This window comes from Seriola dumerili, unplaced genomic scaffold (genome assembly GCF_002260705.1).
Source record: "Seriola dumerili isolate Sdu_G_001 unplaced genomic scaffold, Sdu_1.0 BDQW01000066.1, whole genome shotgun sequence".
NCBI lineage: Eukaryota > Metazoa > Chordata > Actinopteri > Carangiformes > Carangidae > Seriola > Seriola dumerili.
Genome location: NW_019174321.1, coordinates 2,447,843 through 2,464,929, shown reverse-complemented (window position 1 = coordinate 2,464,929; position 17,087 = coordinate 2,447,843). Strand labels below are relative to the sequence as shown.

The 17,087-nt window shown below is 38.7% G+C and overlaps 2 protein-coding genes across 3 annotated transcripts; one reads left to right on the top strand and one right to left on the bottom strand.

Annotated features, from left to right (window-relative positions):
* Window positions 1-955: 955 nt before the first annotated feature.
* Window positions 956-2,117, bottom strand: LOC111219343 (E3 ubiquitin-protein ligase TRIM39-like). The gene is given in 2 exon segments (XM_022741978.1): window positions 956-2,036; window positions 2,038-2,117. Coding segments are annotated over 2 exon segments (1,161 nt in total).
* A 3,753-nt stretch (window positions 2,118-5,870) lies between these two features.
* On the top strand, window positions 5,871-16,712 carry LOC111219516 (deoxyribonuclease gamma-like). Of its 2 annotated transcripts, none has more exons than XM_022742213.1 (10): window positions 5,871-5,998; window positions 10,110-10,195; window positions 11,280-11,368; window positions 12,126-12,212; window positions 12,912-13,024; window positions 13,271-13,383; window positions 14,106-14,263; window positions 14,893-14,989; window positions 15,465-15,540; window positions 15,745-16,712. In XM_022742213.1, exons 2-10 carry the CDS (start codon window positions 10,115-10,117, stop codon window positions 15,915-15,917), a joined length of 987 nt encoding a protein of 328 aa, XP_022597934.1. In that variant the 5' UTR covers window positions 5,871-5,998; window positions 10,110-10,114; the 3' UTR covers window positions 15,918-16,712. The 2 variants fall into 2 exon arrangements, with proteins under 2 accessions (XP_022597934.1, XP_022597935.1); XM_022742214.1 differs by having other exon boundaries at window positions 15,681-15,821.
* The last annotated feature ends 375 nt before the right edge of the window (window positions 16,713-17,087 follow it).

Here is a 17,087-nt window from a genome sequence, read left to right as displayed (position 1 = left end):
CAAAGGAAAAGTACTTGACTCTGTTGTATATGTTACTTACATAAATAACAAATGTTGTCAGTTGTTTTTTTCCTTTATTTATTTATTTGACAATTAGTCAAATAGATGGAAGAAATGCTGAATTAGAGTTGCGTTGAGTTACTGATGCTAGTGGAGCAGAGGCTAACCTGGATGTTAAATGATGACTTTTGCTTTCCATTTGGCAAATTCATGAAGGATAACTACAATTCCCATCAAAACTAAGACCTGTGCTGGATGACAAACGACCCCTGAAAATATAAATGCTTCTCATTTGTGAGCAGACTTTAATATACATTAGTTAACATCAGTAAGCTCCTTGGTACTCTAACTAGCAAACAGGTTTAGCTATATAATGTTATGTTAGCTATAAAGCTAATGAGCACAGAGTGACATGTTTGATCAGTATAATCACATTGCTTCTTATGATATACCTGAGATATGAAACATGCTTGTGGCAAAACCTTATTTTCACTGTCTTCTGGCTGCATGTTAAAGCCTATTACATTTTACTGACAGTACTGACACAGGAGGTCAAGAGTCAAGTCAAATGGATTTTTATTGCCCAGTATAACATCAACACTAACCAAAGCGCTCCAAAAGAGAAGGAAGAAATCATCCAGTTTAAACATCAACCAAAGAGAAGCTGATTATGTTGAAGTGATTTGAGAAGTTTACATGTACTTCTTGATACAGCGCATTTTGCTGTGACTCTGGGTCGACATAGGAATCTAATGTAGGTTCTGGAAATCCAAAGGGAATAAAGGAGCAAGCATCAAACCTTTCAGCGCCACATTGTAAGCCTATACGTGAGTATTTGAAATTCACCCATGTAAACATACATAGAATGAAAATAAGATATCTTGAAATGACTTGTAATTGTTGAGTATTGCTATTTAAAAAATGATTACTATTCAAACCGCATCTCTATCACCGACTAAGCTATTTCAGTGTTAGAGACCTTCACTGGTAACATTTTTAGTTGGAGTGCATTCCTATTGCTAATGTATGGAAACAGCCTCTCAGTGAAAGTGTGTGTGAAGGTGTGAATGTGTGTGTTAGCATCAGAATCAGAGAACGACAGTTTCCCTTTGTCGCAGTCCAGGTGAACTCTGATCCTCTGGAGCTTCTTCTTCACCGAGACAACAATGTGGGGATCTGATGGTGACACCGCTGCGTATTTACCATCAGACAATCCTAGTCGCCACAATCCAGACTTTATGTCTCCCTTCCTTTGGACAGACTCTGCTGCCACACCCAGGACCCAGCCTGTATTGTCTCTGACCTCGACATCCCAGCTGTGACTTCCTGCGGTCAAACCCTCAGAGCCCAGGACGATGCGATAATAGTCAAACCTCTCTGGATTGTCAGGAAGCTTCTGTCTCTGTACTCGTCTCACACTGGTCAGATCCTCAGACAGGATGAATCCTGGATGAGCAGTGTTTGGGTCCAGAACCACAGGACTGTAGGAGACCATGTCCTTCATCGTGTTCCAGATGTTGAAGGTCAGGTTGCCCAGATGTTTGGCCTGGTCTATCAGAGCTCCTGAATCCAGCTGTGGATCATCCAGCAGGGGGCGCTGCTGGACTCTTTCCACTGTAACCTTGTAGTTCCTCAGGAATGAGACGTCTTCAGCTCTCAGCTCGTCCTCTGTGGCTCTGACTGTGTGTGACAGAGCTGCTATCTCTCTGCTCAGAGCCTCCATCTTCTCCTTCATCATCTGACTCTTCTGCTCCTCTTCCTCCCTCAGAGCAGTGATCCTGGCCTCCTCTTCCTCCTCTAGAAACTGGTGAAGCTTCTTAAACTGCTCCTTAATCTGCCTCTCTGTGTGTTGGGCCTGGACCTTAATGTGTTCTGCTGTTTGATCAAAGTTTCCTTTAACTTGTTCAAACAGCTTCAGTTTCTCTTGTAAGGGCTTCAGGGATTTGTCTAGTTTCTCTTTGAGATCCTGTGCAGCTTCATTGATGGGACTGAATGTGTGGTCGGTGTGTGTTTTTGAGTCTCGACAGACGACACAGCGGCTGCTGATGGTCCAGACAGAAGAGTTTCAGTTTCTCAGAGTGCAGCCTGCAGAGAGACTCTGACTCAGCTGAAGCCATTTTCTCTCAGAGTGAAGCTAAGAACAGAACGCTAAAACAGGAAGACAGTCGGTTGTTTCCCTATATTGCTGTATCGAATTCCCTCAGTTAATTTCCATTTTAATTACTGTTTTTTCTTTTTCAGTCAGCAGTTGGAAGTGAAAATATTCAGTTTTCCGGTTTTCCGGCCTCTTCTTCCTCTCTTCCTTCAGTTATGAAAATTAATTTATAATCTGTCTCTCAGTGTGCGCGGCTCCCCTGGCAAGCAGTGAAGAAAACAAGCCCTAATTCCTGTTTGTCATGATGACATAAGACATGAGGTGGAGCTTTGTCAGACTGTTGATGTGTTTTGTTTTTAGGAGCGCAAATAATAAATGTGGCAAATACAAGTGTCACACTGCCTTCAGGTCACCTCATTATTACAACATACCTTTCCTAGGAAGACTTCTTAAAAACATGGCGGGTTCAGTCTTGTCCGTGTTCCTGTTTCAATGGAAAAATACACATGAAACTAAATTCATTCACGCTGTCATTCCCATCTTTTTTGTTTGCTTCCCAGCATCTCAAAAAGAAATGAAAGGAAAACAAATAACCACCATGGCTGCCATTAATAGTGCTGTACAAATACTGGTAAAAAAAAAAAAAAATCAAATTTATCAATATTTTACTTTCCAAAACAAAAGTTACACAGAGACAAAACATATCTGATAAAATTGGACTAAGTGCAGAAAATTAAGATAATTTATAAAGATATAAGATTCAATAAAAGTCAAGGGGAAAGCAGATATTTTAAAGATGACAAACAAGAACAAAGACAAAAAGGTAACACTTTCCAATATGGTATAAAAAACTGAGAGTCGTCACCAACGAATGAGAGAGAACAACCTGGGTACGTAATGGTAAGATAATCATGAAGTAATGAGGGATTACCTAGTAGCTAGTTGGTGTGATGTTTCTCACAAAAACAGGCAGAAAAACTAATAACTAATGTTTAAAGCAGCTGCTATTGATTTTTTCATAATATGTCAAATGAAAATGTAAAAAACAATGTGAAAATGTGAAAGGGGTCACTCACTGTGATGAACAGAAGATTATCACCTGAATCTTTACTGATCTTCTCTGTTGGTTCACTGTCACGCTCTCATTGTTTCGTCTTTGTCCACAACAGGAAACCCACTGTGCACTACCTACACAGCAGCAAACAGATTTGTCCAAGGTCACGTACAAATAAGGTACAATCCAAACCAAAGTAGATCAGAGAGATAAAGTGAAAAAGTGTCTCAACACTCAGTTTCATGTTCCACCTGCCACAAGGCTGCAGGTGCATGAAGCAACAATGAAGCCTGAAGAGGATTCGTCAGAACTGAAGAAGGTGAAACATCTTCATGTATCTTTAATCAAGTCCAGAGACCCTTAATTCAACTTTTCTTGGAAGAACATAGTGCAACATTCAGCAGCTAAAGAGCAAGGTATTTCCCTCAGGAGTTGGTGGAGACCAAAAACAGAGTTAAAGGAGAGGGAGCATTCGACTTCTTAAAAGGTCCCGAAACACGACTCCACATGGATGATAACGTTGCTCTGTAACTGCTGGATGTGTAAGCGGGAACCTGTTTGCTAACAACTTTGCTACATCAAAATGTAATGATATGTCAATATCTTGTTCTCAACTTGTTCACAATTTGTTTCTACTGCCCCCAAGTGGCTAAAAGCGGGGGGAAAATCAATTGTTGCAAGTTTAAGTAATTAGTAAAAATAATAATAATTAAAAAAAAAAGATTAGTTCAGAGCTGCTCAGCAACTGGTAAAGAGTTAATCACAAACAACTCATGAAGAGAAGGTGTCAGTATGTAGATGACAGATTGGCCACTCCTTTTATCCTGTTATCTAGACCTCGATTCATAGTTAATAAGTACCGACTTATTAGTGATTCATCAATTATAATGAGATTCCTCACTCATTTCTGTGTATTACCAAAATGATGGACAAAACAGTGAAATAAAACCCAAGTTGTAATAAACAGAGACACTCTTTTAGGGGATGTAGGCGGCTGCCAGCATCTTCCTGTTGCACAGTTCAGTGTGGAAACTACTGGAACTACTGGAATTTTAATTACAGCTGAGAACACATATCACCTGTCAAACACAAGTGAATCACAAATTGTGGGGGAGCACTTAAAGAAAACAAATGTAGTTTATTTTGGCGTTTCAGTTTCCACCGACCTTTACCTGAGAATCATCTTTTCCTCTCTCTGTCAGTATCTCCCATACAGTGACACGCCTTCGGTTTTACTTTGTGTGAACCTCCATCTAATTTGATGTATTTCTTGTTGAGGCAGGATACTGTGATAGGACATAAGATAACATTACAGGAGAAACGTTAAGGGAAAAAAACGAATAAAAAAACATACAAACAAGGAAAACACATGCAGCAAGAATTGCTATATCAGATGTAGAGAGATGAGAAGGAAGGAGACCGAGTCGATTCGAGATAAGTTCCAAAAACTTTTGCCTGCTCATCCATCTATTAGCTGTAAGCACAAATGAGGTACAATCCAAACCAGAGAAGATTAAAAAGAAGTCTTCATTAAAAAGTGTCTCAACACGCAAGTTTCACACTTCACCTGATACAAGTGCCACAAAGCTGCAGGTGTGTGAAGTAACAAATAAGGGCCGAGCATTTTTTTGGAGAAAGAGTTCGAGTAAGTTCAAGAAATGGAGAGAGAAAGGTAGTTCTAGTGATTTTTAAAAGAGAGAGAGGGATTCTGTTAATTTAATCAGGTTTCGTCAAACACTGAGTGCTGAGTGCCAGACATCACACAGTTGATGACTTAATCATCAGTGAACTGCCCAAAGCTGCGACTGCATTAGCAACACAAGGAGAGTGGGTGTGACTGAGTCAGTCTGCTGAAACTCGCACTCGTGTAGAAAACAAACCATCACAGCACCGGGCAGTAGCTAGTACTAAGCAGTGAATATACTTACATTAAAGTTTTATTGATGTCAGTGTAAGTCTGCTCCCACGTGAAGAGTCATTTTACATGTACACTCTGCTGGTGAACTGTATTGCATTATACAGAGACGTGTTTCTGTTGTTTCAAATAAATGGGATGGAGAAATTAATAGAATCACCTGTTACTGTAGTATTGTGTTAGTATATATGTACAGTATACATCTACTATATACTTGAGCTACTGTGGTTTGGATTGTATAGTATATATGGTATTCTGGGGGGTAAACAATTTCCTGTGGGTGTGCCATGTCACATCTCTGTAGAGTTGCTGCTGAGCAACTGAGGGCAGACAACATCCTCCCTCCCTCTCTCTCCCACGCACGCACGCACACACACACACACACACACACACACACACACACACACACACACACACACACACACACACACACACACTTCAAAGCTCCTGTTTATGGTCTGCTTTTCAGAACATAAAGACCGGATGAAAAAAATGTTCAGACTGACAGTCTGACACTTAAGTGTTTATAATACCCTCCATTAGCATCAGTCAAGCATACAGGTCCCTCTAAAAATATGCTCACGCACGCACGCACGCACGCACGCACGCACGCACGCACGCACGCACGCACGCACGCACACATGCACGCACGCACACACGTTTTTACACCTAACAGCAGGAACAAATTATTCAGGGCGGGATACTTGTTTTGTTTGTCTGTCTATGTCCAGCCCCCACTATTGGTTGGCTCCCGACCAATCGCATTGCCCGTGGTCACCCTCTATATACTGCTTGCCCAAGCACCAACTACAGACCCAGGAATTTTTTTTCCATTGTGAAGTCCACAAGGTTTTCCTTCTTGTTCTTCACTTTATTTAAACCTCACTGGGAACAAACAGATCTGATCCAAGTCCCTGTCAGACTCTTCGCTCAGGTGAGAAACAGCTTGTTTGTTTGTCTGGTATTCCTTGCTCTGTGAAATACCTGAAAGGCTTTACCTGTCTTTAGACAAAAGAAACAGCCTTCCTCCATCTCTACGCCTAAAACTACAGGTGGAATGTCATAGTCGAGTCATTCAAGTAGAGATCTGACGTATTGCTGATCATTTCTTGCTATGTTTTTGGCAGAAGAGGAACTCAAATCTTTAATTTAACTTACTAAAATCGATCGCAGGGACTGGTATTTTTTTGATTTTACCAACTTTTACTGCACATCATGTCTGTGTTTGCTACTTTTACTAATGTAAGGGATTTGAGTTTTTTTTCACCTTTTGGCTTTAGTGTTCAGCTGCAGGATGTGGTCGACAGTAAACAAAGACATATAGTAACAGTGAAACTTGAAGCCCCCAGCCAGCTGCTGGATGTATACACTGTTTCTTTTGTTCAAATATTTGTGCTTTCACACACTGGTTCACTAGTGATGATAAGATCATATATTTACTATTCAACTGAAAAAAAAAATTATTGGATGGGTTAAAAATGGAGAGACAGATTTGCTATTCTTAGATCCTTCATGTACTGTGGCACAAAAACTTCAAAGTTTGTCCTGAGGGAGATGCCAGAGAAGAAGGCCCGGCCATGTTGATACTTGATACTTTTTTCTGTTTGTTGGCAGTTTTAGGACATCTCAGTCTCAGATCCTCAGACTCTTCTCTTAACCAAAACCTACTCCTGCTAACTGAACTGATTTTTTGGCCACTTAGAGGCAACAGATATTGCAAACGTATTAACAAATAGTTGCTTATTTTCACACCAAGCAGTTTCGGAGCAACATTATCATTCATTTGGAGTCATGTTTGTGTCCAGCTACTTAATATAAATCTAATAATCACTATCTTTTAGCTCTGATTTTGGTCTCTACCACCTACCTTCTCATTGATACCTACAAGAAATGGACCTAAAACAACAATGGACACTTAACTTCAAGACAGAGGAGTTAGGAGTGTTAGTTGCAGCTGCAGAATCCGAAGATATTTTTTTGGGGAAATTTACAACGACGTTAACCCAGGAGATAAGAGCGAGAGTGGGTTAAAATAGCTTGTATCTATTAACGAGTGTTTTGTTATCAAACCGCAACACATCGTTGAGGTCTGTCATGAGTCTCTCAATGAATAAGCTCATCCTGTTGACATTTCGTTGGTTGTGTAAAAGCAATAAAAGAGCAACTATATGGATTTAAAAAGTTCGCTATGGTGGAAAAGGACAGATTGATGGTTGTCATGTCATAGATGGTTAATTTTTTGGGAAGTTAGGAAGCTTGTGCAAAACACTCTTCCTATCCTCAGTTAGGATAAGAACATTGACTTAGGAGCTATTCATCTGTCATGGCTTTTTCTCCTAAATCAAGTCCTAACCCTAATTACCATACTGTACCATCCTATCTTAACCAAACACTAAAGATAGGATCGGCAATTTAGGAAGTTTCCCTAATAGGGCCCAGGATCTGACGACAGTGCTGGATATAGAGACTGAAATATGTGAGAATGCCTAAGAACAACTTCTGTTTAACCTGTATTGGCCATTCAAATTCAAAAGTCAATTTTGGTTTCTTTTATGCCAAACTATGATCCTTCCCTAACCATTACCAAGTTGCTCTGCGCCTAAACCAAACTATTGAGTCAAGCCAAGTCAAAACATTTTGGGAGGCAAGGGTTTAAGCTAGAGTTAAAGTTCAGCTAAAGTTCATTTCTTTTCATCTTTTAATTATTTTACAGTCGATAGTGAGAGCAGACAGGTTATCACTTGAATGAGAATTAACTGCTGAAACAAATTGCAGCAACAGTGTAAAAGTCTTAAGAGGTAAAACTTGTCAGGGCAACACTGACATCTGATTCCAGTGTTTACAGTCCCATGTTTTAGTGTGTGTGTGTGTGTGTGTGTGTGTTGGCACATTGTGACTGTTATCAGGTACAGTATCTACTCATTACCAGGCTGAAGAACGACAAAAATTCAGACTAGTTGGACAACCTCCACCAGACACACACACACACACACACACACACACACACACAGCTGCCATGGGTTTTGGTTGCATTTCATGTGTCACCTGTCCAACCACAGGGAGTAACCAATGAGAGACAACAGAGCAGGAAAAACAAACAGCAACACCCCCATCCTCATGATTCTCTGTATGAATGGCCGAATAGAAACAGGGCTGCAACTAACAGTTACTTTCATTATCAATTCATCTGCTAATTATTACCTCAATTAATCAATTCGGTCAATGAAATTTCAGAAAATCATGAGAAATGATCATTACAATTTCCTAGAGCCCAAGGTGATGTCTTCAAACTGCTGGTCTTATAGATATTTAATTTACTATTATAGAAGATTAAATATTATGTATTTTTTAAAAATATTATTAAGTTACAAATATTCATGTTTGTCAAGCTGAACCAGAGGATTTTTTTTTTTGGCAGTTTTGCTTTAAGTCACTTAAATTATCAAATTATCAAAATTCATCTTCTGTCAATCAACCTATTGTTTCAGCTCTATAGATGTTCCCTTGCTTTATTAATTTCCTGTTTATTATTCATATCCTTAGTAGATCTGAACAGATGTGAAGCTAATTAATTAAAAATGTAAACAGGTAAGAGCAGTCTGTCAGCTTTTCTGTCAACATGAGGGTTGTGTCTCATTATCATACGTTTTAGGTAATTACTGCAGTAAAAGTAGCAATAAAAGAGTGTAAAATGCTCGATAATAGTCTTTAATTCAGTGTTTTTTCAGTCACATTTTCAGTTTTAACTTACAATTATTACAGCAAGCATTTCAATTATCAAGAGTAAAAGAGGTTATTATACAGAATGTCTTTTGGAGTGTTATCCTATAATGTACATTAAATTATTGGTATATTAATACAGGTACATTGATCTGTAATCCACATTGTAAAGTTACAGCTGCATCATATTTTATCAGCTGATCAAATGTTTTGATTCTATAGTCAAGATCTCAAAGTTTACTTTAATCAGTAGCAGCGGGTTATGAGCTACACACTGCGGGAAAAACGGACCCGTTTCATTACTGACTGTCTGTTAGTTATATTCGTAGGCCTACATGTCTTTGCGTATACCCCAACAAAGAGCATGTCATGTGTTGATGTACAGGTTTGCTGTAGGTATGCTCAGTCACATCAGTGGAGACAAGAGGATTTGGGAGGGGGCGTCTTAAAGGTGTTGTGACTAAACCTGTTAGAACAAGTCTGACATGTTTTTCCTCAGAGAGTTTTTGTTGAAAATTGAGCTCATCTGGAGTGAGTTTAGGAGGAATCTAAAAACAGCTCATGACATTAACAAGAACTAACAAAAAAAGCCTGAAGAGCTCCGCAATTAATGTCTGTTTTTTGCGACTTAAGTGCAAATACTGTGGCCAATGTGGACTCAATGGGGGGGGTTTCTTTTTTATAAAATCGATAAAACCACAACCAAGACATGATTTAAAGGTTAACTACTTATGTGGGTTTGTTATGTTCCTGTGGCTTATTGTAAAATGTTTTCATTTAATCATTCAAAAATCTTTTCTAATGATAATTTAGCTATTTGAACAATTACTGAAAACAGTGCTGATGAAATGATAAAATTGTCAAATTAATTTGTCATGGGAATTCTTCACATTTTATCATATTTATTTTCAGCTGAGAAGAACTGCCATGTTTTTTTCTTTCAAATGTTTGTTCATGTCTGTTTCCTCCCTGAAGAAATTAAGGTGAAACACACTGAATAAAACAGACTGTAGACCCAATGTAACATAGAGCCAACAGTATTTTATCTTTATAGTGTGTGGTTAAACCTAAATGAGCATGTTCTCATTGTAATCTCTTACACAGGCCTCAGGTGAGTTGTCATTAGGTTATACGACTTACAGCTGCTGTTGACACGCACGCACACGCATGCGCGCGCACACACACACACGCAGTAACAGCTTGTTTGACGTATACACAATACAGTAATACCACACATACTTGTGCATGTTTTCAGACATAAACAAACCTGTTAAAATTCCAATAATGTTTCCACTCAATTTCTGTCATTTCTTTTCTCTCCGCAGCCACTATGAAAATAGCATCTTTTAACATCCAGAAGTTTGGAAAAAACAAAGTGTCAGACCCAGATATTCTCAAGATCCTGACTAAGGTACCAACAACCTGTACGAAAACACACACAGAGACATCTGTCACTTATTATCCTTATCATTTCTTCTTTTTACAGGAGGAAAAGTTATCATTTTTGTTGGTCAGCTAAGCCATTTAATTAGTTCACCTTTAGGAAACTGAATGATTAAAATGGTCAAATATATTGATAAATTAACAACAAAAGAATGAATATATAAGACGCATTAAGACATTGAGAAATTCATTCCACATTACTCACTTACTCAACAACAAGCGGGGCCAGGTCTATCTATGCAAATATCTGTGACTGACTGACTGAGTGACAGGGTTAACTGAGTTTGGTTTCCTCATTGGTCGTTGCTCTTTCAAAATGATTAAGCACGATCAAGCAGTGTTGCCATAGTAGCGCCTTTTTCACTAGATTTCCTGACTTTTCAGACTCCATGACAGACTTTTTTTTTTTTTTTCAAAGAAGCACCTAGTGACAAATCCAGCGACTTTTCTGACAAACCCAAGTGACTTTCCGTAGATGACAGTCACAGTACTGTCCTGTGAGTGTGAGGTTGGTCTTTACCTTATAGCAGTCGATATCTCTCTGATCTCTCTGAGTGGCAGTTGATATGAATGAGCTTCTAACTTTCTCTCTGAGTAATCATTTTACAAATAGGTAGCTGAAATTACAGCACAGCCGTTGTCATTAACTTACAGTATGTGTTTGGTGATGTTGTCAGACAATGTCGTGGTTATAAAGCAGCAGCAGAGCAGCAGCTTGGAAATGGCTTGGAAGTGACTGCTGGTTAACATTTAATCTTAATGGGCTGTTTCAGTCACTAAGAGAAATAGAAAAAACATGTAAATGAGAACAGCTGTACTGGAAATTTGGCTGTATTAAAATACTGTATATGTGAGCACAGAGAGGAGGCGATAAGGAAAGGCTGATATAGGCAGAATGCAAATAGCCTATGATGCGGTCCAGTCATGTGCTAGTTTTCGACCTAGTCTTGTTTATTCTTGATAAACTTTGATCCTCCATATTTCAGACTTTACATGGTAAACTGATGTCTCACTAAGGTCAGTCTCTCACTCGCTCTCCCTCCGCCCCTCAGATTGTGTCTCGTTATGACATCATTGTGATCCTGGAAGTGGTGGACATCAGCGGGACATCTGTAGAAACCTTCCTGGATGCACTCAACAAGTAAGTGTCTGTTTCTGTTATTACTATTATCATTAATCTCAGGGAGCTTGTTGAGGCAGAACTTAGACACACTGGTCCTTTGAGCTTAATGCTCACGTCCTTGCAATGACAACGCTAACATGCTGATGTTAAGGAAATTCTGACATCAACTATATCTTATCTTATACAGTACCAAAATAATATAAATATTGAAATATTACTGTACCAGCTGTCACTGATGGGAATGTCATTAGTTTTACAGGTATTCAGTGATAACCAATTTTTGGTCACCAAAGTCATTTCAATCCAACCAAAGGGGAACATGAATGTTTGTACCAAAATTCATGGCAACCCATGTGAGAGTCATTGAGATATTTACAACAAAAGCACAATGGATGGTGGCGCTTTAAGAAAAGTCAAAGGATCACCAGACTGTAAGATTCATCCTCTGGGGACCATGAATGTCAGAAATACATTTCACATCAATCCATCCAACAGATGCTGAGATATTTCAGTTCGGACCAAAGTGATGGACTGATACATCAACATTGCCATCCCTAGAGCCACGCTGCTAGCATGCCTAAATAGTGTTTCATTTGTGTGTATGTATGTGTGTGTGTCAGGCAAAAATAGTATGATAGTTTTGAATTTCTCTGAACATCTGTGACAATGCTTCCAGCTGCTATAGAATACACACAGCGTTGAAAAGATGTTTGATCTAAGGCTCTTTAAACCTTTTTAAATACCAACAGTTTCTGTCTTTCTCTCTGTCTCTCAGATCCAACAAAAGGCATCACTACACTCTGAAGATCAGCACTCGTCTGGGTCGAACGCGCTACAAGGAGCAGTTCATGTTCCTGTACAGGTGAGAGTTCACCTGCAGCAGGTTCTCACCGCTGAGACTAAGATCAGTTATGAGTTATAAAGAGGTTAAAGCCTGTACAGCAGTTTGTCAGTATAACAGTGTTTCAGGGTTTTCGCATCAGAAAAAAAGAATCCAAATGTCCACAGGAACTTCTTAGACTATCTTGTCAACAGTCAACATATATATATACTTTTTGCAGAGCCTTACACAACATAGAGGGAGTTGGTTTAGCCATTTTGGGGGGGAAATACAGAAAGAGAATAGAAAATACAGAACATAGTGAACACCGAGCATTTAACTAGAAGCCACAGAAAAAGAGATGTGTTCAAGTACAACTATCTGAAAAGGTGTATTTTTTTATCTATATGCACCAACATCAGATATTGGCCTTGTTTTAGTGTCTCATCAATGTGTTGTTTACTTGAAACAGGATTTCATTTTACACTCAGCGTATATTTACAAAGTCAGTTTTAAAATAACTGCTGCTGCTTAGCTAACTTCACATAGTTCAGGTAGCTGAATAAATATTTACAAGATTATTTGAGCTGGTAAACATTACATCATTCTAGATGAGTTCATTCATTTCGTAAGAACAGAATCCTTATAGCTACAGATATCTCTGATCAAAGGGACATTCTGAAGCTGCATAATCAAAATATAATGTGGCGATTAAACTTGTGTGTGTGTTTGTGTGTGTAGAGATGACATGGTTGACTTGGTGGGCTCCTATCAGTTTGATGATGAGACGACTGTGGGAGGAGACGTTTTCGCTAGAGATCCCTACATCCTGCGATTCAGATGCCTCAATACAGGTAGAGGACACTCACACAAGAAACCCTAATATATCAAAATATCAATATCCAGGAAAACGCAACAACGCTTTGCCTGTTCTCCCCTCTTTAGATTAGGGTTCAGGCACAGGTTTGGATTTTGGGTTAAGTTTGGGTTAGTTTACAGGAAAGAATACCTGCAGTGGGCTTCCTGTCGGATAGGGTTAGTCTGACTGAATGTAAAGGTGTGCGTTTGTGTTTGTGTGTCTGTGTGTGCACCCACCATAGTGCTGAAGGACCTTGTGATGATCCCAGTTCACACCAAACCAGAGGACTCAGAGAAGGAGCTGGATGAGCTTTACCATGTCTTCCTGCAGGTCAAGGAGAAGTGGAGGACTGATGTAAGGACATGACATCAGTACAAGACAGTGTGACAATACGAAACATGATCTAACATAATGAAAAAAATTGATTTAGCTAATGGTAACGGATTGTTGGCTAAAAGTAGTGGATAAATACTGAAAAAAGCTAAAAGTGTTGGATGCATTGTTGAAATAGATAGCTAAAAGTAAAGTCATAATAGTTAACTATAAAATAAATACTGAAATGGTTAAAAGTATTGGAAAAATGGTTGACATACACAGGTAAAAGTTTTGGAAATACAGTCGAAAACGATAGAAGCTAAAATTAGACTATTGGTGATCAAATGTTTGAAACTGCTAAAAGTTATGAATAAATGGTTGAAACATTCAGCTTCTGCCACTAAAAACCAAACCAGACCTCAACTGTTGTGGAAATTCTTCTATGTTATTGGCAGCTATTCAACAACACCCACCTTTTTGTACCGTAACAAAAAAAGGAAAGGGAATCACTGATCCAACAGAAAGGCTGTGGAAATAATATTATGCTGAAAAACTGTTTAAAACTCCATTCAAGACTGTATTTTTTCTTCAGACATGGTAGCGCAGGAACTCATCAAAAGCACAATCCAACATTATGAGAAATAAAGGTGTTTGTTGTTTTACCCAGAGTCAGATAAGAACCCCACAGACTACTTCACCTGTTAGAGACGCAGACTGTTGTTGACACTTGGTGCTGCTGCTCTGCCTCCTCTCTGCTCCAGAACGTGATGATCCTGGGCGACTTCAATGCCGATGGCTCGTACGTCTCCAAGAAAGAGATGAAGGACATCAGTATCCGTAGCAACAAGAACTTCCACTGGCTGATTGGAGATGATGTCGACACCACGGCCAGCACCGGAAACAACCACACATACGACAGGTAACACAAACAAACAGAATGGAATAAATAGGATGTTATAAACTGTCTATGTATTATAAGTAGTTCAAATTAGCGCTACCTCTATAATACCACTACCACATTATAATAACTTTATAATGGCTTTATTAGGTTATAACAACTTACAACAACTGTAACAATTTATCGTATTGTTTAATACCTTTTTTAAGATTAATCATAGGCTATTAATATCTTAATCTTGAATCTCTTAAACTACTGATAAAGACACACCCATTCACACCAACATTCTGGGAGGTACACTTGTGTACATTTAGACAAGTACACTGATAATACTTCAATATCTAGCTGTTAAAAATGAAGTGAGGAGTCATTTTGCACAGCCTAACACAAAGACTGGACACAGATGAGAACTAGGCTTTCCCTGTCAACAGAGTTTATGCTAAGATACGATATTAATTTGATGAGAGAGAGGAGAGTGGCCTCAATCTTTTCATGCACCTCTTTGCAAAAAAGTTTATTACATTACATATCTTAATAGTATTTTACGCTTTACACTATTGTGTTTCTAAATTTGTGTTTGTTTTATTTTTGTCGTCAATATAAATATATTGTGACTGACTGTGAATTACATGCTGAATGTCTTTGTTCAGGATCGTCGTCTACGGGGACGACATGCTCCAGGCTGTCGTACCAAACTCTGCCAAACCCTTCAACTTCCAGAAGGCATATGGACTTAGTGAGGAGCAGGTCAGTTGTTGTGCCTTAGAGCCTTTGTCTTAATTCAAACAGTTTCTTCTTGTATACATGCAAGCAGCATGCTCTCAGTGACAGGCACACAGAGAGGACCGGTGAAGAGAATGACAGGTCCTCTGTAAAACCTTTGTGGATTATTTGACCGATGCAGCGATGCGATTTCATGGCAATCCAGCCATTGAATACTCATGGGTGCAAAGTTTGCATTTTGGCCTCAAGGTGGTGCTAGAGGAAATCCAATCAGTCTTCATTTTCATATAATTATTTTGTTGAAAAAATAAATGATGTGCAATGTTGCATCTATATTTCCCAGAAATAGAATTATAAGTTTGGTTCATAATGGATTTATATGGATACAAATTACTGAAATAAGTTACTAGTGAACCCGATATTACTTGGTTTACACTTATCCAGAAGTGCATAATAGCTCACACAGTGATTGTCAATTAATAAATAATTTATCTTCCAGGCTCTGAAAGTGAGCGACCATTACCCTGTGGAGGTGGAGCTGAAGTCCATAACTAAGATAACCGATGAAGAGGATGGTAACCAGCATGATTATATTCACATACTTATTGTTATACTACTACTACTGCTATTAATGATAACTGTAAAATAAATGTTTAGTTATTGTTAAATAAAGATTGGGTTTTTAAAACTACTCAACCATTTGTTTAAAACTCAGCCTTCCTCACCTGTAGCTGCCTGTAGCTGCAGGATTGAGTGAATCATGGGTTTTTCCTGTGCAGGTCTAAATACGCAGCAGCAGGCTCAGCCGATACCACAGAGGCTCTTGGCAATGGACGAGGATCTCCTGGAGTTGAAGAGAGGAAACCTGCTGCTGGAGAGGGAGAAGCTCAGCCTGGAGATCAAGATCCTTCAGCAGAAGATGGCCAAGATGAACTCTGGAAATAATGTTTAAACTCAGGAGGCCAGATCCACCTAACAAACTGATAAACTCTTAACTTAACCATTACCTACAGAACCACTCTGAGTGTTGACTTGACTGCTACAATTTCTAACGCCAGACACTAACTGTTCACTGGACACTGCAGTTGATCTGGGTTCAGCCTGCTGTACCTAGAGCGCCGACCTGGATTTCAGTGTGTATCTGGAAGACTGCTCATATCCCTTATCAATATGAACAGAGAAACACTTCTCAGTTGGTGTTGTCGTCATGAGGTGAAGTGCTATTTGTTTTGTATTGGTGCACACAAGTTGTGGCTCATTTCGAAGGTCATGTAACCTCTGTTCTAATTTTTGCAAAGTTACATACGTTCTGGCTGACTTCATGAAGTTTTTTTTTTTTTTTTTTTTAAGGTGAAATGTTTTCTTTCATGCTCCACAATGCCTGAGTTAAGAATCAATCAACACTCTATAAATATCAATATGATAACTCTGATAATTTCAATTGTTTTTATCATTTTTTTAAGTAATACATACGCTTTATTGACAATTGGATCTTGAAGTGCTTAAAAATGTATATGAATTTCAACCTGATTATGTGAACTATAATATTCCATTTCCTCACTTGGAGAAAAAAAGTGGCAGAGAATTGTTCTGTTCAGTGTTGTACCGTAATAAGCACATCGCATGCTCTCATAACTAAAACTTCATGATATTGCTGCAATAGTGAACGTATATAGGATTAACACTGTCAGTATACATACCATTGAAATTGAATGTGAAATACCCGATTAAAACTAACCTGACATCATATTAACTTGATATAATGGTTTTATTTTTTATTTTTTTGTGAATTTGAATTTATCATGCTTTAGGTCAGATATATGGACCGTCGGGGGCAGACTGAAACAATAATTCAGGCCAGGAAATGTCTTCTTCCCAGACCACCCTGTTCACTCAAACAGCCAGATTACTAAATTTGAAGCAAAACCCTACTTGTTAATTGAACAGATACCAGTTAAATTTGGCCCCTATGTTCATCTGGGAGGAAAGCTATCCAGACCACAAAATACAAAAATTTAGGCCTGAGCAACAAGTCGCTTATCTGAATACTGAGTTTTCATGGTGTGCTACACCAATTATAGCAAGGCTAGACACACGAAACAATTAGCCTACACAATTTAAA

Excerpts from the sequence above, each read along its gene's own strand:
- LOC111219516 (XM_022742213.1), top strand. The coding sequence starts at position 10,115 with ATGAAAATAGCATCTTTTAACATCCAGAAGTTTGGAAAAAACAAAGTG. Across the intron at positions 10,196-11,279 it reads TTCTCAAGATCCTGACTAAG|ATTGTGTCTCGTTATGACAT; the intron begins GTACCAACAACC and ends TCCGCCCCTCAG. Across the intron at positions 14,990-15,464 it reads ATGGACTTAGTGAGGAGCAG|GCTCTGAAAGTGAGCGACCA; the intron begins GTCAGTTGTTGT and ends TTTATCTTCCAG.